Source organism: Rhodnius prolixus, unplaced genomic scaffold, assembly GCF_049639745.1.
Source record: "Rhodnius prolixus isolate KJV_2025 unplaced genomic scaffold, Rpr scaffold_8, whole genome shotgun sequence".
NCBI classification, from domain to species: Eukaryota; Metazoa; Arthropoda; class Insecta; order Hemiptera; family Reduviidae; genus Rhodnius; species Rhodnius prolixus.
Window position 1 is genome coordinate 33,019,613 of NW_027411593.1, and position 27,135 is coordinate 33,046,747.

At 29.1% G+C, this 27,135-nt stretch overlaps 1 protein-coding gene across 4 annotated transcripts in view; it reads left to right on the plus strand.

Annotated features, from left to right (window-relative positions):
* Positions 1–27,135, plus strand: part of hlk (hulk) — a 51,354-nt gene that overhangs the window by 11,319 nt on the left and 12,900 nt on the right. For 2 of the 4 annotated variants that reach the window (XM_074122430.1, XM_074122432.1), the window contains exons 2-19: positions 8,716–8,898; positions 10,169–10,309; positions 10,967–11,002; positions 13,059–13,241; positions 13,386–13,529; positions 13,866–14,048; positions 14,519–14,650; positions 14,746–14,928; positions 15,076–15,207; positions 15,711–15,893; positions 15,984–16,115; positions 16,211–16,393; positions 16,779–16,910; positions 16,994–17,182; positions 17,496–17,636; positions 18,486–18,668; positions 19,058–19,195; positions 19,522–19,704. In XM_074122430.1, the coding sequence (XP_073978531.1) occupies positions 8,716–8,898; positions 10,169–10,309; positions 10,967–11,002; positions 13,059–13,241; positions 13,386–13,529; positions 13,866–14,048; positions 14,519–14,650; positions 14,746–14,928; positions 15,076–15,207; positions 15,711–15,893; positions 15,984–16,115; positions 16,211–16,393; positions 16,779–16,910; positions 16,994–17,182; positions 17,496–17,636; positions 18,486–18,668; positions 19,058–19,195; positions 19,522–19,704 (2,781 nt within the window). The remainder of the gene's footprint in view (positions 1–8,715; positions 8,899–10,168; positions 10,310–10,966; positions 11,003–13,058; positions 13,242–13,385; positions 13,530–13,865; positions 14,049–14,518; positions 14,651–14,745; positions 14,929–15,075; positions 15,208–15,710; positions 15,894–15,983; positions 16,116–16,210; positions 16,394–16,778; positions 16,911–16,993; positions 17,183–17,495; positions 17,637–18,485; positions 18,669–19,057; positions 19,196–19,521; positions 19,705–27,135) is intronic. The other 2 variants (XM_074122431.1, XM_074122433.1) reach the window with 1 other exon arrangement.

The following is a 27,135-nucleotide window of genomic DNA, read 5'->3' on the forward strand; positions in this document are numbered from 1 at the left end:
AGTTAAGTATTGCCAGAAAGATTCAGTGATTAACCTGTTGCTATTGCATATCACTAGCTTGTTAATAATGGTCAATGTATAGTATCTACATAGTGTTTAGTTATAGCTCAAAATATCGAATTGCTCTTAACTGTGTTCTATTTATATACTGCTTGAGCCTGAAGCTAGCCTGTGCGTCTTGTTGTACTCAGCACATGACAGACGTGCTTGTAACTCGTCACAATAAATCTTACTTCAAAGATATTGCCTACATTTGGAATTCATTAGAATATGTGCATTGTATCAATTATCATAGGTTTAATAAACAATGTAACATTTAATTTGATTAATAGAGAACCTAACTTTTAAGTTTTTTTTAAAACTTCATTCTCGTCTCAAGGTTTTACTGTCATTTATTCTAATTATTTTTTGTAGCTTGTTTTTATCTAGATATTTCTTAATATTTCTTTAATCAATAAGTTGAGTGATGCATTCCAGTCTTGGTCACGGACCGCCGGATAGAAGTGTCATTCTTTTCAACGTTTTGAAAAAGGAATTAAGTGAAATAATAAATTTTAATTTTAGATCTTTTGGCCTTAGTATCTTGCTAAAATTGTACTCATGAACGCTAGAGATATTTTAATGTTACTATTTCTGCAGATTCAATACTTTTCACACAAACTGGAATTTTGGTTTTAATTGTTAAACATTAGATTTGCAAGAATTAAATATAAAGAGAACCTAAAATTAATTCAATTAATGCAAGTAATATGTAAAAAAAAAAAAAAAAACAATCGATGTTATTGAACTTCGAGACACAAGAAAATGATAATCTCAAAGAAATACTGAAAGCAAATACATGAATAAGTTTATTTGGCAGGATTCATTGCCAAAATTTATTTTGTATTGATACAGTTTCTAGCAGGTGTCTTAATCGCTAAAAATTATTCACTGTATTGCCAATTAAAATCTTAATTTTTAATTATATTAACTGCAATTGTTGCAAATTCAACTATGTTTCTAATACTACATTACAAATAACTATGTGTTGGAAATTATTGCGTAATAAGAAAATCACATAAATTTATGTTATTGTCTTAATTTTGTTTTTTGGAACGTTACTTTTGTTTGCCATATTTAGGAGTTTTATTAAACAAAGGCAGCTGGCTTCATGATTCTGCTACAAATTATTTATCTTCTTGTCTTTTGAAAGCTTGCTTTTTTTCTTTTTCCTTCGTCCATTTCATCAGATTCTTTTTTACATTATGATAGTCTTATTCCTCATCTTTTTGGACATCTCAATTTCTTTGTTTCCAACAATAACTATTACAACTAAAATTTCGGTTCCTCTTTTCACTGATTTTTGTGTAAACGGCCATTAAATATTAGGAATTTCTTTCAAGTCACTTTTTTTTTGTATATCTCACAGTACTATAATTTTGGGTTATTTTGCACTTCTATTTCCATCGATTCGTTGATGTCTGCCTGTGACAGACGTTCTCCACTCTTGATTTCCCTATAATGGCATAAGGAGCAGTAATGAGTTCTCTAACAAATCTGTTGGTGCAAATGAATGTACCAACATATGTAGTGGTAATTACACAGTTTCTTTAATCTGACTTTCAGAGGCACAGGCTTTAAGTTTTATAATCTTAAAGTTAAACTAGCTAAACTTCTGTAAATAGGTTGTAACAAAGTTCAAGAATTTTTTAAAATCCTGGGGACATTTTCCACTTGTCATAGCAGGCTAATAATAAAAGTAGCCTTCTAAATTATAAATGTGAAACTTCACTAAGCATTGTTTTAAAGATACATAATTATTGTAAAAATTAAAAGAACAAAAAATAGTAAAGGTTGACTATCTTATAACAATATACATTGCCTTATCACCTGATTTATCTGAGATCTCAGATATCTGTGCTTGCCAAATTGGAGTAATTTCTAAAGTATGCTACATACTTATGATTTTCAAACGTTTCCAAGCCATAATAATAAAAATAATATCTAAATATTTAGAGAAATAAAAATCAAATTTTTTAGGCAAATTTATAAGTCTTCATTGGAGATAATTGGATCTCTTTAAACTATTTACTTTGTAGCATTGAGAAATAAAAGAAGAAAACAGTGCTGTACAATATGCCAAGTAAATTTAGCTGGCCCCTGTCAGTGATGGCAAGGACAGCTGCTCTTGTCTACCGCTTTTGTTTTAACGTGAATATTTAATAATGAATTTAATACACTATTATGCCTCTTCACTCTATTTAACTACCCTAGAATATTGTAGAATCAGTTATCAAAAAAACAAGGCAATAGATTTCAAATAACAAAATAATAAGTTAGATTTGTCTATACTTGGTTGAATATAAATTAATAAATACAGTTTTTCTTGAGTGAATCAGTGAATGGTTTTTAGTATTAATATTAAATGGAATGCTTTGTATTTCGAAGTCTGGTTTATTGGGTGCAATCTTGATGTCAAACTTTTCATCAAACACAGCGACTTTTTGGCATTCGTAGAAAAGAATGAGATACAGGAGAAATATTGAAAAAGCAAAAAGTAAAATAAGGCCTAGTCATTCATTGCCACAGCTTACAACCGTATCTTTAACCAACATCTCTAAATTGCTGAAAAAAAAGGAATAATATTAGAGATGATAAATGTTGTTAAAGAAACTACTTCAGTTAATTACAGAACGGATACATCTGTACCGATAGTTGGCAAATAGAGAAAGACTCGTCTTTGAGATTCACACCAGACAATGCAAATGCTAATTAGCAAAACTTGCTTGTTTCATTGAAGAGGCAATCGCTCATCACCTATACCTCAAAGATTATTACATAATGACTTTTAGGGTTCTTCAATTCCACACTTTTATATAGTTTTCTTGGCAATCCACTTGCTCCATTTTGCCCTATTGAAGAGGCAATCGCTCATCACCTATACCTCAAAGATTATTACATAATGACTTTTAGGGTTCTTCAATTCCATTTTTTTTTTATAGTTTTCTTGAAAATCCACCTGTTCTTAGTACTTCGCAGTTATTCATGCCTCTTAAACTTCTTCTAAAATCTGGGTCTGCACCTCCTAAAAAACTCTCACAAAAGGCAAAAGTACAAAACGAAAAATTATAAGCTCCCCAACTTAATATTCTGTTAAACACCACCATTTCTGCATGGATATCGCTCCTGCTGTTATCTCAGACTAGCAATACTGATCTCTACTAATAATAACGCAATTTAAGTATAGCCAACAAAAAAAAGTTGATGTGTACAGCAAAGCGAACCACAAGTCAACACTACCTCATCATCATGACATTCGCTTTGCACTTACATTACTCAGTAATAAAACAGAAGCTTACATCTTCTTCTTCTCTAAGGCTCAACAGTCTTTAAAAGGACCAAGGCCTCCACCACTAGAAGCTTACATGCTACACTCTATTAAATAAACGCAATGTTAATGTTTTGTTGATTTAGTTTGCTACATGGAAGGTTTGTTTTCAAATTAGTAGTGGTAAAACTACAATTCATTATTCTTTGTTATCGTCAGGGAGGATGCAATTAGAAGATATGTTTGGAATCTCCATATCTAAGCTCTACTCTAGATTTAACCTTCTTTCGCAGCTTTTATGGCCTTTAATAAAGGAAAATTATTTTGGAGAGGGTGCTATCGACCGCCGTTATCGATTGGATTCTCTAGATATAATATGTATTTCTCTGGAAAATTGAGTACTCAATTTTTAGTTTATTATTTTCAGAATATCCCTTTTGACCTCTTATAATTTTATAGGACAAACACATTAAAATTATTGCAATACTGGGAAAAAAAGATAAACAAAAACCCCAACTCTAATGGACAAACTGTTGTTTACGTGATGGACAAAGTATTTTTTTAATTTCTTTATTTATTGACCCAAAGCTTTTCTAGTCCCTGACGGCCTTTGGAAAATGTTTTCTCGCTACAGACATCATTTTCATCATTAGATAGTGAGTTCTTTGCTCTTCGGAGAAAGAGAAAATCTAAGAATGGCGCTCTTGTTCTGAATCTCCTGCTTACTAGTTCAATGTACTACCAGCTATAGTACCTTCTCTACACTGTTATTTTAATTCTTCGGTGATTGTAACTATTATTTGTGTTTTATGGTGCTAAATTTTCAAAATAATGGTTCTGACTAAATGTAGCGATTGAAATGAAATGTTTGCAGAGTTCTTTCACAGTGTCTTTTATATCTTGAATCTTTCTTTTTTCGTGCATCGTTCTATTGGAATTCCTAAGAGTATCCTGACATACTTATTTGGCACTCTGTACAACTTCCTTAGGTTGGGGAGCTGTAAGAAGTACTTGTGTTTTAAAATTTATTTGAAACTTACTTAAACAGGTTTTTTTAAACAGTTTAATACTCCAACTAAATAAAAATAGGCTAATAAAGGGTGCTCGAGGCGTTTTGGTGTCGCTTTTCCTAAACTACCGTATTGAAAGTACTCTGTAAAGTCGTGCTGTTAACCGATTTTTTTAAATTTGTAATTGATGCCATGAATTTTGCATTTCTTGATATACCTGTAGGTATAGGTAGAGAAGCAGTCGTTCATTAGGCTGGCATCACTCTTTAAGTGTCAGAAGGAATAATCATCGGAGATCATCCAAAAATCTATCTTTCTCCTGAGAAAATATTTTTATTTTTTTTTTTAAAGTAAAATCTGGAAAAGTGAATAAATGATTAAGAAGTATTCCAAAAGATCTCGAAAGACCATTACAACTTAAATCATTCTTTCTTTAACATGTAACCTTGTTAACTGTCGCAAATAATTAAAATTTTTTACTGCATTTTTATTAAACATAAAATAAATTATTTATGATTGTGGCATTTAATGTTTGAAAATAGTGTTAAGTAGGTGGGGATTCCTAGGCGCTCGCCATTTTTGGACTTGGGTCCACGAATAGACGTGCCAAGTGAGCGGCCTACTAGCCTGACTAACAACATCGGACGTCTGCTATTCCTCCAATTATTATACAATTAATATTAGATATACAAATGGTACAATACACATTTGGTGCAATGCTAAAATCTAAACATCCAGGCAGAATGTTTCTGAACCTAATCAATTTTAAAACAGTTTTTTGTCAGTTTTAAATTTAAAGGTAGAAATTGCCTAGGATTGAGCAGTTGGAGTGCTGCAATATTTAAGTGAGACAAAAACATTAAAACAAATTCAAAATTTAGTGTATAGTAAAAATGATATAAATTAGCTGGAATGAAATTTAAACTACAATTAGGGAATGAGAAAAAATTACATAAATGTTTTTTTTTCAACGTATTCCCTTAAATTATAAAAAGAGTGCTCTTCTAGGCTGAGAGAAATTGGTTTCATAGGAAACCCAATTTTAGATTGTATAATCTCGAAAAAAAGGAAAGTAAGTGAACAAACCCTTCCTGGACTTGAAATATATATACTCGTACGTAATAATACTTTAACCAGTTTTCTGATAGTTTCTTAACAGACTCTAACACAGAATAAATTAATTTTTGTATCCTTTCCATTTAAAAAAGAGATGGTAGAAAACAGGACCTCCGGCAACTTAACTTATCACAAATTGTCTATCGTAAGCGACATCTCCGGTGTTAATTTGTAAAATTAGGCGAAGTAAAATTATTTTTCCAAAAAAAACATAATAAATAATTTTTTAATTTATATGTTTTGATTTGCTAATTTTCTAAACTTATATATATATATTGGAACCTATAAACTGTTTCTAGACTCCCATGTAAATCTTATAACCCAGGATTTTAACCCGAGAACATAAATCCGAGGTTATTCACGAGAATTTTAAAAATCAAGAAAGTGCAGCATCAGTGAAGTTGTGCTGGATCCCTGCCTCGATCTGTTATTACACTTCAGACGAGACAGAGATGCCAATGCAATTCCTCTGGTAGAATATCATCTGCAAAACTTCGTAGTAATTATTTAAAGAGTTTATATAAAAGTCGTAAATAAAGGATTGCAAAAAATTTAAAATAATAATAAAGCTTAGATTCTCAAATCCAGAAAATTTATTTGTGAAAATATATGTTAGTACTATTTTTTTTTTTCGGTTTTAATAATTTCTTTAATTATTGTTTATAAATTAACAAGTTTTTTTCTTAATCGTACCAATATTTCTCATTCGGTGTCCAACCCTGACGAGGACTGTGGATGATGATTTTTTGGAATTTGATTTCATCCCCAAATTTAGATAGTTTTTTCAATAAACTATTTAGTACAAAAACAATAATAAAAGAAAAAAAATGGTGGAAATCTGCTAGTTCCATTTGTCTGGAGCGTTGAAACTAGTATCTATAGAACTCTTGTTAATAATTAGTTGATTTCTTATTGATTTAATTAAAATTAACTCTTTTCCACCTAAAACGTTAGAATTAACGGTCTCCCACTTTCCATCTAAAATACGAAAATTTAGCTGTAAAATTTTAAATACAAATTATGGCATGTTTTTTTTTAACATTAACAATTGCTTGAAGTGCTGCTTGTAAACACTTTTCAGATTCTAAATTTGTGTGATCAATATTTTAGACAACAGGCTTACATAAAGTTTATTTATTAATTTATTTTTAAATGAACATTAATAAAAATAAAACGGCATTAATTAGAAGAATAAGTTGTGCGTGAACAATGTTTTGAATACAGCAGTCACCCGAACACTGCTCATGTCAGGTGATAGATTGTCTGCAATGAGATAGAAAACTAACTGAACACCGGCAAATCAACGAAAAAGGCTTCGGAAGTCAGTGACCTCAGATGTATTTTTGAATCGCCAAATAATACTATATAAATGATAATATAAAATTGAAAAAAGAATCAATTCCTCACTGTGTTTCAAACTTCTCACAAACTTCCAAGGATTCAGCTTATTATTATTTGAGTAAATACAAATATATTACGTTCAACAATTACAAGTTAGACTGAAACAACTTCAAATTAGAGTGAAGTGTATGGTTGTTGATTTGTGGGAAAAAAGCTTTAAGACATGAGTTTTTATTCCCTAAAGTGTAGAACTGTCAGCCATTCACGCTTTCAATCAATACGTTTAGTGCTATTTCTTCTTCTTTCCCGAGCGAGTACAGGGTAACCTTGATCAGGCATGAGTTCGCTCAGGTTACAGTGAATAAAAAAATGATCCAAGTGTTTTTACATTGAAAATATCAGCCATTCAAGAAAAAATAGCAAATATAAGCAAGAATGGAACATTTATAATTATTATAACTACAGCAGACGATATTATAGACTAGGCCTAACGACACCCGGTTTTCTGGTTGACTAAGAAGAGATGGTGTGACAGCATGCTGGAAAATACAAATCAATCGACTAAATAAATAAATAAAAATGTATCCATAATCGTCTACAAATGAAATGTACTTTTCCTTGGTAAATTATAATTGAAAGTAAAGATGCTTGTATTAATAATACGAGTAATAATAATTTATCTTAAAAAGTATAAAAATATTTCATTGCTGCAGTATAATGAAATTCCTCTTTACTTGTTCATAAGTTTATTTATACTTTACCGGTCAGATTTAAACTATACACCTATTTATATTTGATTTTCTTGAAAAATATATACGTATATTTAGTTATTAAATATAAACAAGTATGTTTTTCAGTCAAGTTATTTTAAACATAATTAGATAGAATTAATTTTTTAATAATACATCTGAATGGATGAAAATATTTCTTACTCTACATTAATTTTTAGGTATTCTTGTCACACGATTGACTCCTGTATTGTTCATTGTAATGTTAGGACATTATCTGCTATTCCTAGAAGATTCGGGTCATATAAAATGTGATGGTTTCGAATGGAACCATAAAATTATGCAAGTACAGTTTGAAATGTAGAAAGAAAATGGTTACTTTTTCCACAAGGATTTATGATTATAGGGTTATTGGTCGACTTTGGCAGGATTTTTTTTTGGCAACGCTATTAATGTTTTAGTCCGTGATGGTACGAGAAAAGATTCTTTATACTTTTATTCTGTAAAATTATTACTTATTATTTTATTTTTTCTTTGCAATTAGTACTGAATATAGTCTACAGTACGGATATTCTTGAGATTAAGATTCTTCTTTTCATTCTGATTCTCCATTTCGAGTTATGGTTTTTGTTCAACAATAACACTAGTTACAGCATTGTAATGCGTTAAGACAAAAAAAAAAGGTTGTAGATGAGCGTTAAAGTTGGCCTTCAAAATCAAAGATATTCTCTTTATATTATTATTATTATTATTATTATTATACAATTTTATGACAAATTTTTAGCAGTAGAAAATAAAACAATTTTACTAGCATTGATTAATTCCACTGCAATTATGTTGTGAATAAATAATATTTTTCAAATAATTAGGCAAAGAGTTGATATGTATATTAAATGCTTTCTAATAACGTGATCCACATTAGGAAGCTTATGATTTGAATTACTTTAACGATTGTGAATATGGAATAGGTATTCTATCAAAAACTAAGTCCTTGATAATTATGCACATATTTTACAACTGCTTATTCAACTGCAATATTCATAATGGGCATGTCTGTTAATTTAAGACGAATTACATTGCTTTTTTATTGATTTATTATTTTTTTAATTAGCTTTTCTCGAGAGGTCGATAGTTAAGTTAACCTCTGCTATATTTATTTTTTTTTTCTGGACTTTACAATGTTCAACATTTTTTATTCATGTTTTCATTTCAGACGCGAGGAGCTGTATTACTTGCGACAAAGTTCTAGAAGAATTAGAAAAAATTGATGATGATACAGATTCATTTGGAGTAGATTTTGTAAAAATCAACGATAAACGACTGGCTAAGCAATATGGTATTAAAACATTCCCGGCTCTTACATATTTCCGAGAGAAAGAGCCCATCATTTATGAAGGTATGACATTTTCTGAGATATGCATATTATCAAAGATTTTCAATAGAAATATAAAATGAATAAAAGTAATAAAAAGGTCCATTGCAAGAAAGCCTTAACTTGGTGAGAGAAGTAAAAACTTGATACACTTTTACCGCAATTGTTTCTTAAAATTTTCACTATCTTTGCATTTTTATTTATTGTGATTTTGTAAATGCTTTTCTTTACTCTTCACAAAAATGCTTGGGTGTGCACAGATGATGGGTAGCTGCCTGGTACGTTATGTAAAATTAACGGACGCCAAAACTAATACTGTAAGTCCTTTACAGGCCCCTTCCAAAAAAATATATATTTTTTTTTAAACACTCACTCCACATGATTGGTTGCATTCAATATCATTTAGGTAATGGAATTCAGAAGAATGAATTAGCAACTCATCTAGTACTTTTTAAAATAAACGATCTCCCCAAAAAATATTTTCATATTGTCCTCACTTTTTTCTGTTTTGTACAGTTAAAAGACATGTTAACTGTTTTGCTACAAACTGGTGGTTTCAGTGCTTCCTTGAATAAATGGCCTAATAAATATTAATATTATATTATATTAATATTATGTACTAGATGATTTGTCTGAAGATTGTCTTTACAGCTCTTTATGATTCCTTAAAATAAATCGGTAGTAAAAAAAATTTCGTCGTCGCTATGTGTAATGCATGCTAGCCTAGCTGTACTAGCCTAACGCGTTTCCGATTGTTTTTCTTTTTTAATTAGCAAGTATCCATCCTGCGACCGACCTGAATTTCCATTTCAGTTTACCTACAGAATGGAGATTTCAGCAAGTTCTTCAGCGATGCATAAGACTTGTGCTAGTTTTTCTCGACAACTTCTTGTGAATCCTCATCAACATCATACGATGGTTACCCTGATCTCCTATTTCTTCTGAGGTCTCGTCACCACTATTAAATTTTTTAATCAATTGCAGAGCGTTAGTCAAGATTATCTTCCTTCTTGAACTGTGCTCAAAAGTAGCGTAACTTCAGCAGCTAATGTCCTAAAATTACAAATACGAGTATATAGATAAGTTATAGTAGCTAACATTAAAGTGAATGTTATGAATGTTGAAGACTGTCGTATAATATATTAATACTGAATTCCTGAGGCTACTATTCTCTAAGATCTTTCACACACTCATTGATGCTACTGGTAAAATGCTTTCTGATAGAGAATGCTTAAATGAACTTTTGTATAAATAATAATTTTCAATTAAATTTTATTTTAAATTAACATTTCAGGGGACCTCATGGACGAAGAAGATGTACTTGACTTTCTCACAAGTTTGGAAGCAATGGACCTTCCCGATAGGATAGAAGATGTTAATTCTAGAATATTGCACAAAATTATTGAAGATACAGAATACGTAGCTGTTCTATTTTGTAAGAACTTCCACAAATCATTTTTTTTAACAATAACTATGAATTACAAATAAAATAAGTTAAAAACAATAAACCCATTTTCATTTCTGATACAGAAAAGTAATAATAACAACAGTTGTTAAAGTGAAAATGATTATTTGGCAACGATCTGCTTATCATTTGTGTGTGTACAATTATTGTAAACCATACTTCACGAAAACATTTCGCGTTTAAGACACATTTATGTTCGCTAACATCTGTTGGTTTTCGCTATATTTCAAGATTTTTTTTTTTTTATGTTTGTTTGAAATTGTCACTAATGAGAACACACAATGATAACTTTATGAAGACCTTGTTATTCATTTGAATATCTGCACTGAAGAAGATGTAAACATTTTAATCTAGTTTCAGGATTCAGCCTTATAACGCTCACGAAATTTCGTTTGAAGGAAAAGATGTTGAAAGGAAATTTGAAATTAGGGATGCCGGAATTTAATGTTATCGGAATTTTAGAATACTATACTGCTTATTGTTTAATTGGACGAACATTTATAAATGATTGCTATGATTTTTTTTTTTTAAATATTTAGACTATCAAAGTTGATCATGTTTCTTTCTTGTTTTCATTGTTGTATTTGCCAAATTATGAGTGTTATAATAAAGTTGGAATTCGTTTAGGCCCGGATCAAAGCAAATGCTCAGCTGCCAACACTAGTAAGTAATATAGTCCAGACATTCTATCCGTACCATAAGTAGTCCTTCTAATGTGTTTATTATATCAGAATTGAACTTTTATTATGTTAATATCCCTAAAACAATAAAAAAAGTAAAATTTGGATTTGGTAGGTTATAATTCACTTACATACTTTTAACTAGTTCTTACTGTTTATGTAGATAAATACAAGAGAATGCTTTTTTTGTGTAAATAGCTACAATAATTTATTTATTATTTATGTTTTGTTTATTAACTACTGTATGGGCTTATGTACTAACCAAAAATTATTAAATTACTCTTTCAAATATAATAATAGTTTTATACTGAATTTAGAGCGCTAATGTCCACGCAATCGATGCGCAAAAAAATAAAAATAAATGGTGATTAGTTTTATAATTTTGTCAGATCAGAGCTTGTGAGACCAACGTGTCAAGGTGTGTCCTTTTTCAAGAAAATATTTATCACTTATTTTAATCAGATAATACATGACCAGTGAGGTGTTATGCTGAACTCAAAGCTGCAAAACACCATGAAGTAAAAGGAAACTGCGAACATAATTGAAATTTTTTTAAAATTTTGTTTATTGTATCCTCGCAATCTAATTTATTATGTATTCGTATATTTTACATTAATTTTTCCTGTTGTCTAGAATTGATTGAAATGTCTAAGAATTAAAAAGATTAAGATCCTTGAATTAAAAAAAAAAAAAAATTTCTTAATTTTGCAGCAGTTAATCTTATATGGATTGATAATTATCTACTTGATCCAAAAATCATTTTTAAGTCACTGATTTTCTTTTTAATTTTCAATATTTTTAAATACACAGAAAGAGTAATTTACATCAACTGCAGAATGAAATCAGGCTAAATTATAAGTAATGTATGCTTTTTAACATTAGCTTATTTTTTTTTTTTTTTTTTGGGTATACTCAATTCAATTTTTCAGAAATTAAAGATAAAAAAAATTAATTAAACTGTGTTACAAAAAGCATGTATTTGTCAAAATAATTTGCAGCTTTTAATTATATGATTATTTGAAAAATATATCCAAGGCAGATTTTCAAAGACACGCATGAAAAGAATGCTTTAGTTAAAACTTAAATTTAATTTTTACATTCTTCCCATTTTTAGTAATTAGAAGTGATAGTAAGCTTGTTCTAAATTAGGTATTTGAAGGATTTAATTTACATATTATACTTATTTAAAAATCCATACATAATTTCTTTTCACAAATGAGTTCAAAATAATTGGTTCATTTAATTTGTAACTTTAAAATAACACTCTAACTTAGGGACCTGTCAGTAACTGTCAGAACGTCTACTGAAATCCACTTATAGTGGATTTTTAACTTGCTATTGATCTTCTTTCTTTTGAGCGGGACCCTCTAGAGTGGTTGGAGGCTAGTAGTCTAATAAAAAATGTGTATTTTCTAGCATTGGGACCCAACCACTTAAACAAATTAAGAGAAGTAATCACAAATATTTAGTTTGTAATTGCTTATTATTATTATTATTTTTTAACTTGAGGCTCATTAATTGTGAGATTATTTTGACTCTCTGAGTCTGAAAAAAGCTGCGGGCGATATCGCAGATGACGTGCATGAAAAAAATAATCATAACGTTACGAGAGAAACAAAAAGTATTCATCGTAACTTTGATTGAGAAATCATTTTCATCTCCTAATAAACGTGGGTAAACTAAATAAAAAAAATCACTTAAGTTCGAACAATTTCCCTAATTTTAATCTTACCATTAATTCTTATTGGGTTAAATATTACAATTATTTTTCTTGAAAATTAGTAAACATTTATTAAGGTGGTTGGTAAATCGATAGGCCTTTAATTATTATGTGAAGAAAATGGCCAAAGGAAGCTATTTGGGGGACCAATTTCTTTATTAGGTATTTCTCAATGTTCCAAGTAGCAGCCAGAAACTTAGAGTAATAGAAAGAATTTTGTCTCTTAAAGGACTTTTTTTTGGCTATTATCTATAAAACCTTAACTCATAAATATTATTTAAAGAAATATAACGTTTTTAATGGTATTTGTTTGATTTAGATAAACCCCAGTGCAAAAAATGTGCTAAAGCTCTTCAAGAATTGGAAAATATTGATGATGAGGCAGATCAACTTGGTATTGGTTTTGTTAAAATATCGGATGAAAAATTGGCAGACGAATATAATCTTGGAGAACTTCCTAAGTTGGTATATTATCGACATCAAATACCAATTATATACGAAAGTATGTCTTATTTATTGATGCTCTTTAACCAATAATTTTACTTGATTGACGTAAATGAAAATTTCAATTTAGAATTGATATTGGAATAATCAAAGCTAACTCTTTGCTTTTCTTTTAAGTTGAAGTTAAAATCTATTTTTCCAGACGAATTAACCCGCGAGGAGGACGTACTTGAATGGCTTGTCCAAAATAAGTCTACCGGTGATGAAGATGATGTTATTGAAGATGTTACAGCCAAAACACTTGGCACTCTCATCGGCTCTATAGACAACTTGGTCGTCCTCTTTTGTAAAGCACTTGTATTTATTTATTAACAATTAAGTCGATCTGCAATTTTTTTACCGACAGCAAATTATCTAAATTTCTTTTGTTTGACACGTAGCATTAATTAAAAATTTATTTAAGTAGAGTACATTGAATTAGACTTGAAATTATCATTTTTTAACAGAATCAATAGAAATACTTTTGTAATTTGTTTAAGCCCTTTGCAGATACATATCCAATTTCCTTTAAAGAAATGAAAGAGATATTAGATGTAGATATTAGTTCTTTCTTATTTCATGTTTCATATTTTTTATGTTTTCAAAGAGTGGCAAAACATTTTCAATAATAATACTTTTTCAGACGATAATGACGACGAGGACTCGATGCAGGTATTGGAAGAGCTAGAAAAAATAGACGATGATTGCGACAAACATGGAATACAATTTGTGAAAATTGATGATAGTGAAGTAGCTCAAGAATACGGAATAGATGATCTGCCTGCTATTGTGTACTTCGAAAAACAAATTCCTAATTTATACGATGGTATTTCATAATTCAGATGACGTTTTAGTTAAACTTAAGCAGTTTTTCAATATCCGAATTTAACTTTATGAGTAGAGTTGACGTGACGTTTGGTATGAAACATACCTAGAAGCACGAACCCCTGAAAAAATAAAATAAAACATAAATGAATATATCAAGAATCTTTCCAGTTTTACAGCTGCAATCTAAAATTTATTTATTAAATTAATTTTAAATTGTCTCCGCATTCGTTATAAAAGTGCGCAGTAAAAATTAATCTCTAATTAGCAAGAAGGTGTAAGAAATTTTGTCAGTTCAGTGGAGCAATGTTGCAGAGGGAAATAACCCCTGTTTTTTATTTATTTTTTGTAGGATTTTTTTTTAATTGCGAATTATATTTTTTGTACATTTAAACTAGTCAAATTAAAAAGTATTATTTCCCTGATTTTAAGAATTAAAACAATCTTTTTCAAAGTTTATACATTTTTTAGGTGACATCGAAAATGAAGATGAAATTCTGGAATGGTTAATTTCACAATTAGAAAAAGATGAAATCGAAGATGTAACAGATGAGATGCTGGATAAATTAGTGAAAGATGGAAAAACTTTGGCAGTTCTTTTTTGTAAGATTTTTAATCATTTTAAGAAAGAAAAAAAAAACAAATCGGCTTAAATAATTTTTTTATACTTATTTATTTATTGGTTTTAATAATTTTAGATGACAATAATGACAAAAAATCACAAAGAGTATTAAATGAACTTGAAAACATAGATGACGAATGTGATACTTTAGGTGTTACATTTGTAAAATTAGATAATGTGGAAGAAGCTAAGGAATATGGCATTGAAAAAATACCATCATTAATGTATTTTGAAAAAGGGATTCCAACTATCTATGAAGGTATTAATTAATTGCTAAAGAGAATGAATTTAAGCTAAATTAGAGAAATTTTGAGGCAAAATTTTCTTTCTTTTTTTTTACAAAAATAACATTCCCAATTAAACGAATATTGATTCCTTCATCTTGCAATTTATTAATTTATTTCAGGGAATTTGGAAGATGAAGAAAAAGTCTTGGCTTGGCTAGAAAGGCAACAAAAGAGTGATGAAATTGAGGATATTACGGACGAAATGCTCGATATGATTATTTCAAAGATGTCACACGTTGCGGTATTATTTTGTACGTCAAGATTTTAAAACAAAAAATGTATAATAATGATAAACTAATATCTAACAGAAATAGGTGCTTATAACGAACTTTTATTTTAAATTGAATGCATCCAAAACATGGAATATTTAAAAAAATTATATTTATTAGATTGATAGGTATTTGTTATGCTTCTTAATTAGATTGTTTGAATTATTTAAACATAAAAACATGAGTATAATTTCAGATGGTGAAATATTTTTTTATAGTTGTCAGCTTTTGATTATTGTATTCGCTTAACTTCTTGTTCTATTCTTTTAAATAAAGAATTTCGAGAGTATGTCCACGCCTGAGTTGTTGTTCCAGTAAAATTAGACTGAAAAGGAAATATTCCGATTTCTTTTTTGAGGTTTATTTACTGTATTAAATACAACAAAACACCAATTGCAGATAATGTTTAACCGCTGATGAAGCCCTAATATTTAATTATTTAAAAGTTATTTCGATTTTTTTTAACCTCTGATTAACTTTTTTAGATGATAAAGATCAAAAAAAGAGTCAGAAAGTGTTACAGGAATTAGAAAATATTGACGATGAATGCGATCAAAATAACATTGCCTTCGTTAAAATTGATAATGATAATGAAGCAAAAGAATATGGGATCGATAGTTTACCTACATTAATATTTTTTGAAAGAAAAATTCCTCACATTTATGAAGGTATATTTAGGCTATATATTTTTTTTTATTGAGCTGAGTCTATTTGCATTATGTTGAAATAATTATATGTAACGATTTTCTTTAACGTAGGTGATTTAACAAAAGAAGAAGAATTACTTAGCTGGCTTGTCCATCAAAAACGGCACAGTGAAATTCCTGAAGTAACAGACGAGATGGTAGAGAAATTAATTGATTCTGTTCCCTATCTTGCTGTCATTTTCTGTATGCATATTTATAAATAGCTTTTCGCACTCAACTAATTTATTTTATTTTCTTCCAAGTTTCCTTAAAACATATTCTTAACTTTTAATTTTTAGATGATAAAGATGATAACCAGGATATTCGCACATTGAATGAACTTGAAAATATCGATGATGATTTAGAGAAAGCAGGAATAGTTATTGTAAGAATTGATAACGACCCTGAAGCCAAAGAATATGGTATTGACCATTTACCAACCCTTGTTTACTTTGAAGAAAAAATACCAGCAATTTATGAAGGTAATGCAAGACGTATCTGAAATTCCATTCACTGTTTCTTTTCTTTGTTTGTAAGAATAGTAACTGCTTTCAGGACTTTGTTAACTAAAACAATTAAAAAAAAAAAATCAAAATTTTGCGCATCTAGAGTCGCTAAATGATATAGGTCCCTCAACAATTGCTTGCAGGGTTTATGATATTGCAAAATAGAACTTCCACAGGGAAGGGCATTCTTATTTTCAAAAACAATAAATCAAAAGAATCAATTCTTCTGCTTTAAAGAAACATGTACCCTTTCAAAACAGGCCCTTCATCTCAGAATGATTGCTTGAGCAAATATTCCTTCTGCCCAAATACTTTCCTAAGATATACGATTGAATCACCTCTTTTTTGTCTAAATTCGCAGGCGATTTAATGAACGAAGAAGAAGTTCTTAAATGGTTGATTGAACAGAAAGAAACTGCAACTATAGAAGAAGTAACCGATGAAATATTAAAAGAACTTATTAACGAACATGAATATGTTGTTGTTTATTTCAGTAAGTTCTGTTTTTAATAATTTTGCTCACTAACTTTTATAAAAACCACATATTTCACTATTTCAATTATTTTTCTTCATAAGGTGGTCGTTGCGAAGAAGGAGAAAAATGTGACAGTATTTTGGATGAATTAGAGAATATCGATGACGAACTGGATGAAACTGGTATAATCTTTGTAACTACAGAAGATCAAGGTTTAGCCAAAAAACATGGAATCAAATCGTTCCCTTCGTTAATTCTTTTTAGGAATAAAGAACCTGTACAATATAAAGGTATATAGTGTTATGGAATGCTTATCATAATAATAAAAATAATAGTAAGGTTGCAAAAAACAAAGTTGTAAATTTTAGCTAGTCAGTGGCCATAATTATTAAGGATTATATTTCGTATTTATTTATTTTGCCCAATGACTGTTAGAACACAAGAAAAATTAGGCTTAAAACATCAATCACTTTTGTAGAAAAAAATATATATATATTTCTTGCATTAGACACATCTTATTTAATAATTTGTAGTTCAGTGAATTCATTAGACCATCTAATGAATTAAATATTTATGAATAGACGTGTAATCTTTTATGTGTAGGTGATATTGAAGACGAGGATGAGGTACTGTCGTGGTTGACTGATGATGACACGCTTGAAATTCCTGGACGAATTGAGGAGGTGAATTCTAAAATGTTGGAGAAAATTTTGAGCGAAAACGAACACGTTGTTGTATTTTTTTGTAAGTAAACATAATTTTTAATTGTGTGTTATTTTCCACACCATTACTGTATGTCTTTTGATAAGGTATAATCATCTACCTTCGAAGGGCCAAGGCTTATCAATCGGCTAACGCTTTTTTATTTTTTTCATTGATTTCATCCAGCGTTGTGAATCCAACCATGTGTTTTATTTGACGATCAGTACAATGAAGTTTCAAATTTTTTGTTCTGCCGTAGTTATTTTGTTCCATTTCTCAAGGAAAGTAAATCTGGAGTTATGTATCAAAGTCGAATTTGTTAATATTAGAATCAGCTTAGGGGTGTAATGTTCTCTGAAGATGCGTAAAAATTTTTTTATCATTTTATTAGCCCCATATTTCTAACTAGATTCTTTAAATTTTTATTTTACAAAAATACAATCGTTTAGATGGCAATGTTGAAATTTTGTTAACATTTTTGTGACATAAAATTTAAAAAAGAAATAGATATACCTATATATGTATATTTATTTTACGTCGATTGAGTTTAGGATCTGCCACTTCTATAACCGTTTCTTACAACAGTTGAACACAACTTACTTCTGGTGATTGATTTTACAGTAATTGATTTAGTGTATCAAGAGACCGAAACCAAAGGTAAATCAAAACTCACCATTCGTTCCCTAATATTGTGAAAGTAATAATCAATTATAATTACTTGCTTTTGTAAAGAAGAAAATGTAGTTTTTATTCGGCAGATCAATGGCATGCTTCCTTTTATCTATAAACATCTGGTTTTTGTTGTTAATTATTCCAATTTTATGTCGGTTATCAGTACAATAATAATTCAGCCATGACTTCTCTCACTAACAACAATTAATTATTCTTTAGATAGTGAAGGGGATAAGAAAAGCCAAAAAATTATAAGTGAACTTGAAAACATAGATGATGACTGTGAAGAAAAAGACATTGACTTTGTGAAAACTTCGGACGAAGGAATTGATAAAGAATATGACCTACCATCATTACCATGCCTGGTCTTTTACAGGAATAAGTTTAGAAAAATTTACACAGGTAATGATAAAAAATTAAATTTATGATTAGTTATGATTAATATTATGTAAATGTATATTGTAATTTACTTAAACTAGAGGCTAGAAAACGTTCATTTCAATGTGAAATCAAAACCACTTTCTACTCTCACTTACCTTTAAACCAAAAATTCATAAAACAATAACAGAAATTTAGAAAAATCAAAAACTTTCAGAGAAGGCGTAATTTAAAGATTAAATTCATATTAGTGAATTTGGAGTGGTGAATTTTTGTTCTTCAATTGATCTAAAGTGCTTATAATAAGCGCAGAATTTCTTCTCTAAATGGAAATATAACAAGTCCAAAATATATTTATCTGTTATATTTACTGTTTACCATTAGGTTATTAAGAAATATTTCGCTATTTCCAGGAGATTTGATGCAAGAAGAAGCCATATTAGATTGGGTTTTAGAATTACATGAATCTACTCCAGATGTTATAGAAATGGTTGATAGGAAAACCTTACAAGTTTTAATAAATGATGTGGAACATTTAGCCGTATTTTTCTGTAAGTAAATTTACTTTATTTAAAGGTATATTATTTGTAATCATTATTTTTGGGAACAGCAGCTTATGCAAAAATGTTTTGTTCATTGACCAAGTGTTTAATATAGTGTATTAAAGGAGGTATCATGTTTTCCTATAAATATGAGCAACTGTTATTTATATTTCTGAATGGTAAATAAATAATTTCTTTATATTTCTTGTTCAGAATTGAACAAGAATGTGGGAAATCTTTGAGGTAATGAGCAGCTTGGATGTTAACTGACTTGTCGCATGTTTAGCTTAGTCAATAGCATCAATTTACTATTATATTCAATTTATTGATTTCAGATAATGATAATTGCGCTAATTGTCCTGCCATTTTGGAAGAACTGGAAACAATAGATGATGATACTGACAAACATGGAATACAATTTGTGAAATCTAAAGATTCAAAATTAGCCTCAGAGATAGGAATATTCAGTTTCCCAGCTTTGGTATACTATGAGACAGGTGTTCCTATTATGTACGACGGTAAGAGATTATTGTTTACAATTTATGTTCACATTTTTCCTTTTCCTTTAAAAATGATGTTACAAATACACAAAGCAAATTCTGTTAATCTATTCCAAATGCAATTAAACAAATCGTGAAAGATATATATATGTATTAATGTCTTGAATACTTGAATTTAATTTTTACAATTTCTTTAGAGTCAACTTACCTCTCACTTCCATTGCATCCCTAAATAGCCGAAGAAAGCTTCCCGTATAGGATGTTCCTGAACCTTCTACTTAGGGTGTATTTAGAAAATCCAGATATTGTACCGAAACTCCAATAAAAGGCTCTTCAGAAAACCCCAATGAGAACGGGAATTTGGGAGCCTGGCATAATCGCTCCTGGCGCCTCTTCCTCTGCCCCTCAGATTTCTAAGGGTGGCTTCTCCAACAAAAAGAACTATGGTATCCTAGAAAGTTCTTGAAAAAGAGAAAAGCCAGTACTCACCTATGATTCCCTAGCATTCCACTTATCGCTTTGGCGGGATATTCCATTCGGCACCTCCAGATTTCAAGATTAAGAGTTTTCTAAGAAGGTCATACATTTCTCCAGCTATGGGAACACTCAGGCTCTCTAGAAAAATCCTAGGAATCAACACTTTGTATTCACCCAGGATCTTAGAGGAAGCGTCAGTAAAGGTGGACAGCCGGCAGACCCTTAAAAACAGCCTAAGTACTTCTCCCTCCTTGAGGGGGCATGTCCTCTTCTTCACCAGATATTTATTAAAGCTTTTGAAGAAGTGTTGAAAATTATTTAACTTGACAAAGCACTTAGACCAGAAGAAAGAGGCCAAATAACCCCTTCGCCCCTGGTCGCATGACGCCGTAGACTACGATAGAAAAATGCAGCAAAGGATAAGGGTACAGTAGTCAAGTATATTTCGCTCCGTAGTGCCATAAGTCCCCCTTTCCTTCCTCAAACATCTTCCCCAGAAGTTGGGAAGACGACTCCATTTGGAGATTATTTCTCACCAAGATGAAAGGTTTTGAGTTGGAGGATTATTACAACCCGCTATGGAGTAAGTCCTTACACTGTTTCTGTTGGCTTACTGCTAGGATACCTTATTACTCGAAGGGACACGAGGTGATAAAGATCAGATTTTGCAGCCCGTCTCTCGAATCCAAGACTTACTTGTGTAAAAGTGATTGCTGATTGGGCCTGCTGGCGTACCTATTCCATTTAGTAAGATTATCAGAAATGTTTTTCGTGTTCAGAAATTCTTTTAGAATTTGTGGAGATTCTCGTCAATGTCAGGGACTTAATAAATTTAATGCACTTCATTTAAGTGCGTATGAAATCCTCCTCCTGTTCAATAAATTCAGAGCATTTTGGTCCTTGCAACAATTTATGAATGGATAGGGAATCCATAACTATTTAAAACATGAATGTCAGATGTATAGACCTCGTATTACGATGTCAAATATATTGTCTAGCAATGATGCAAAAAGAACTTCACCGCGAGTTTACTGTAAAATGAATTCCTGTTAATTTGACATCTCTAGTTTTTACTTAGGCAATTATTTAATTTTAAAAGAACCTAGGGCCCAGCTTCATTTTTTTTGAGATTTTTTTTTTTTTTACATACTGTAAAAAAAGTAGTTTAGCTTTTAATATTTAATTCATTTTGTTACATAATCATGTTATAGGCAATCTTAAGAATGAAGAGAAGGTACTGGACTGGCTAATTGAACAAAAAAGTAAGAAATTAAAATTATCAAAAGTTAAAGTATCAAAGAAAAAAATTTAAATTTAATAACTTAATTACTTTATTTGCTAATTACATCTATCATTTCTCAAAAAATTAAGCTTGCTTTAATTTTAATTGTTATAATAATAAATTACTCTCTGTGTCTCTTTTCTTATTTTAAATTCAATTAAAATAACTCTAATAAAAATTAAAAACAAATTTTAACTGTCACCCAAAATATGTTGCACTTGGAAATTACTTAAGCATGTTTATAATAATTTTATGTTTAAAGTGATATTGTAATTTGTAAATATTGTGTAATTTGTGTAAATTTTATATATAAAAAAAGTTCAGCAAAATATATAAAAATATTTTATTTATGTAATGAGAAATTAATTTCCAGTCCATTTATTAAAAGTACCTTTATTTACTTTACATGAGAATTTAATCATTAATATTTAGGTTTTGTTGATGATGATGATGATGAGGACGAAGATGAGGATGATGAAGATGAAGATGAAGATGAGGATGAGGATGAATATGATGATGATGATGATGAATATTATGATAATGATTATGATGACGATGATGATGAGGATGATGATGATTATGATGATGATTGTAATTGTTTAATGAAAAAGTACTCAGGTACATTTTCGTAGGAAAAAACGTATTCGTGTGATGTTTTCTTGAAAAGAAATATTACTATACAGTTGGTGAAAATAGATAATTATAAAAAAGGAATTACATATAAACAATAATTGTTTCACTTTGAAAGCAATTATTATAAGAAAAATTCATGGAATAGACGTATGTTTTCAACATCAGCTGCACTTTTTTTAAAATTAGATATCCAGATTTTTGTAACACCTGGACACAGAAGTTCAGCAATTATTATTGATGAACATCTTGTACATCCAGTGGATTTTATTTGTTTAAAATTTATTTTGACAACATTGCTCGTGGTTTTGTTATTAGTGAAGTAGCTAGACAGTGGTTCTGAAACCTATCCGTGTACAGTTCAAGATCCAGTGTGCTTCTTTTATTCAATTTATTCTTTTCTTATATTTATTAATTTCTTTATAAATCTGATTTACGCATTAAATAAAACTGATTAATTACATAAATGAGATTAATATTTTGTATATTTCTTATTCTGCCCTTAAGAATAGTTAAATTTTATTAATTGTTCTTACATGAGGGATAGTAAAAATTACTTTTTTTATTAAATGTAAGAAATTATAAATGTTTCAAATTTAAGCCATCGAAAACCGTCAGAATAAAAGATAAATTCAAAAGAAAATGAGCTCTTGCAGTCTAAGATCTAATGGCTAACTTGTAATAATTAGAATTTTATTGTCATTTTTATCATGCACATATATCATCAAGATTTTTATTGTATATGTATTCAAATATATACATAGTGTAAATCTTGTTATTAATGTAGTTCAACTTCTGGCTACTAGTGTTATGTTACTTCAAAGCTGCAAGTAGGGCCTACAAAATATCTTTTATAATCTACCCGAAAAGTTTCGGAACCACTTGTCTAACCACTTTTGAAAGGTGTATATAATCGAATAACTAGAACTTGAAAATACGCTAGAAAGTTTGGATCTCAAATCAGTTGAAATAAAAATTATTTTATAATTTTTCCTTCATATTTTTCAGATGTTTTAAAACATATTATTATAACACATTTGCCCAAACCGTATAAATATGGTTAAACTTAAAAGTTTGTATTGGGAACCATCAACTCCGTATGTTTCTAATCCACTCTGTAGACATTCAGCAGTTTTTATCAAATGCCAAGATATAGCAGCGGCACTTAGGCTCACAAAATATAAATGTAGCAATAAGAATTGTAATTTATATTGCTTAAGAATCTAAAAGAAAATTTCGACGCTATTGTATCGGCTCTAGGAAAGTGTAATAGAGAAATAATAATTTCTTAAAATAAAGCATATACTTTTTTGACCGTATCATTGCCAAAGCAATATTTTTTTATCATCGCATCAGATGGAATTTACTTCACGAATTTTCGCAACTAATAGTTAGAACAATTTAGTAAAATATAGAAATGTATTTCTTCCTTCAATGATTTGAGAAAAACGGGATGAAGATTTCATCTGTAAACTCCTTTTTATGATATAATCGGATTTATATATTTTAGGTTTTCTCTGATGACTTGCTATAAATCTGTACAACCCTCATTGAAAAAAATAGAAGCTTTTTCATTAATTTAGTTGAAAACAGAACAATAAATTGTTGCCTTTTATTATTGTTGAATTATTAAATTTGAACAAATTCTTAATTGACGCTGTTGCATGAAAAAAGTTTTCCTATATCATTCGTCTTCACATCAAAAAAGTAAAATTATTTGGCTATTTTTACCAACTTTTAGATTTGTTTGCTTTTATTTCTGAGTTTTCAATAGGCAAAAATCTTAACGGGACGAAGATTGTTTATCAAAAAGGTTTCAAAGTCTAATTTATCAAAAAAACAGAAAATATTCAAATTCCTTTACTTGAAACTTTTATTTTTTCTATTTCTGTGCATTTCTTTCAAATGTGTTATAATCTCCAAATTATATTTTTATAAAAAAAAGTAAGAATAATGATAATTGTAGAAATGTTGATTATTTTTTCGCTCAAAAAATGCAAATTGCGTGGAAATTCCTCAAATTGATGTGCCAAAATTTTGTAGTTAGGTATTAAGCAGTTTTATTATGGGAAATGCCCCTCACTATTTAAAATCAAACACTTTTTGGTTATTTTTCAACAATTGAATGAGGAGGTTTTTATCAGCAGTAGAATTATTGGTTTCAGTAAAACACAAAATATTTTCTACTTTTTCAATAAAACTGAGGCTGATATAAATTAAATAACTATGATTTAAATAAGATTTCTAAGCACATCAAGCCTGCATTTTTAATCGTAACTTAATGATGTGAACTTATTCTTGCCTTCTGTTTATTTACTGCTAAAGCAGACTGTGTAAATAGAAAGAAATGTTTTCCTTAACATTTAACAACTTATTTGTCTAAACATAGCTTGTATTTTGATTGCATGCTTCCTAATAAACCCCGTACTAACCTCAGTCAAATTCGTCTGCAGCAAATATGTCATTTTATTTACTTTTTTAATTCAAAATTTGTTTAATACCACAACTGACAATTCAAAAATAAAAATTTCCAACAATTTAACATTAGCTTCATGCACACATTAAAAAATACAATTAAATAAGTCAATCTGTTGTAAAATTATTTTAAAGCATGCAGGAATTTCACTGATTTTATTTTATTTCTTTTATTGAATTTGATTTGCAAGTGAAATTTTGGTAGTTTAGTTGATAATTTTAACATTTATATGAATTTAAATTCTAAAATTGTGATATAAGTTGTAAAATTAAAATCACCTATTTAAAAAAAATCAGTTTACAATTCAACAAAAAAAATCTTTAGGTTTTTAATTTAGAATTAATTTATTTTATTTAAATTTTTTATTTTTAATAACATCTTTTCACTGAACCAATTTTTGAAATAATAATTTTGCTGCAGGCGATGGCTGTTTCATGATTGGTTTGAACGCCAAGACGCAGGCTCTGCCAAAATTCTTTGAACCTTACAAGTGCTGTCCAGTTACTACTACTAAGAAGAAGGAAACGAAACTGAAACAAGTTTCATCTTCTCGATCTTCTTTAAAAAAGAATATACCAGTAAAAAGAACGGATGTTAAAAATGCTAAAAAAATACCTTCCACTATTCCGGAAAAGTCAAGTAAAGGGAAAAAAGGACTCTTTGGCAGTGGGAAGTATATTTGGTGGTGGTAAATTCCTAAAGTCATGTTCTGTTTTCTAATATAATTTTTCTTTTTGTAAACTCTTAAGTGCCTACACATTTTTTTTTTCAGATCTTTGAAATGTAAAACTCTAGATGATTCGAAGTTTAAATGAAGTGGGACTATGCTTAGTCGTCTAGACACTCGCCTTTTTCTTATGTAGCATTTATTAACTTAAATATAAAAATAATTATGCTGTAAGGGCACTAAAAGTTACGTTGAAAATTTTCCTATTCTGACAAGTTTTCTTTCTCCAGCTCATCAGCACTCAAGAGCTTTTTCTGTTAACTTTTACAGAGTTATTGTTCCAAACATACGTGATGTATCAATTTTCTGTTAACTGCACATCAAGTCGTCCCCGATTTGATTCAGAGCCAATTTAATGGCATTAAATGTGCTGTCTTTCCTTAGAAGACAGTGAAGTCCTGAGTCGAATCATCATTCTTGCTGCACTATTTCTGCAAAATAAATTTGCATCCCCATCTAGAAAAGGAGAAAATAATTAACATAGTCTCACTTCATAACCATCATTTTTGAAAACTTAATCTCATCTAGCCTTTATTTTCTTATAGTTGATTTATTTTTATTATTCCTTGGTAAACCTTATCTCAATTATTTTTTTCTTTTATTTCCACCTTGTTTGGTTAATATTTTATGTTGTATGGAAACTTTTGTCATTCTTGTACGGAAATACTTACTAATTTTGTTTTTCTTTTTCTATTAAACACTTCATATAATATTAATTAAGCCATTAATGATGATCTCAATAAAAATCTTTCGATGTCTTATTATTTAGCAAAAGAACTAATTTAAAGTCCATAAAATTATAAGATCTGTAGCATTGTATTATAAATTACATTTTTATAATCAATAAATCGAATTTATAATTATTTTCTGATGTATATTTATAATGAAACCGAATATTTTATTGAATTTTTAAAAACAAAATTTTGATTAGAATTTCAAAAGGTTTTTTTTAATTGGCTAATATTCTTTCCAACAATTAATGAAGACTGTCTTTTATTTAAACGCTTCATTTTAATTTTATTTTACTCTTAATGTTATTTAGTTTTAAGATTTATTTATTTTTGCAAATCGTAATATTAGCAATCGAAGAATATTCTTTAAAAATAATTTTTAATCTTATCAATTTTTGTTCTTTTCTTCTGGTTAACATTTTTAGATTTTAAATTTCATCTAGTTATTTTTACTTAATTCTTTTATCTTTTTTATTTTATTTTTTTACTAACAGACCTAACACTTTGTCCCATTATGTTGAGTAAACGTTGAAACAGAAAATTTCAGTTATTACAATCTAATATATATTGTTGCCATAATTATTTTTTACTATTCCTCCTACTTAAAAAATTTCTTAATAATAATAAAATCCAAAACGATAATTTAGTGGTTCTGAAATTTCGACTTCATTTTAGGAAAGAGGTATGAATTTTCAGTTAAAATACCAAACGCTAATGAAGACAACTAAATGTGAAAATGTGGTTAGGCCCACATTGTTGGATTATGTAGCTGATTTTATCCTTCGTAACACGTTTTTTTTAAATTTTTTTAATTTTTATTTATTTATTTCTTAATCTCTTACCGGTTTCCGACTTTTATCCTTCGCCTGAGGTTGATTTAGGGAATTTTATTTCTTCGGTTTCTATCTCACATTTCACTTTCTGACAGTAGTCAGCTATGACAGATAAATCGGCAAAACAACTTTTGCTTTAGTAAGAAGAGAATCTAGCATAAAAATACAAATTTAATTGGATATAATATAGTTGCAACATAAAGGATATATATTTTTTTTAACTGTTTTGACTATTCTGAACTGCCTTACATAAATAGAACTGTGAAAAATATTTCTGAAGATTAAAATTAAGT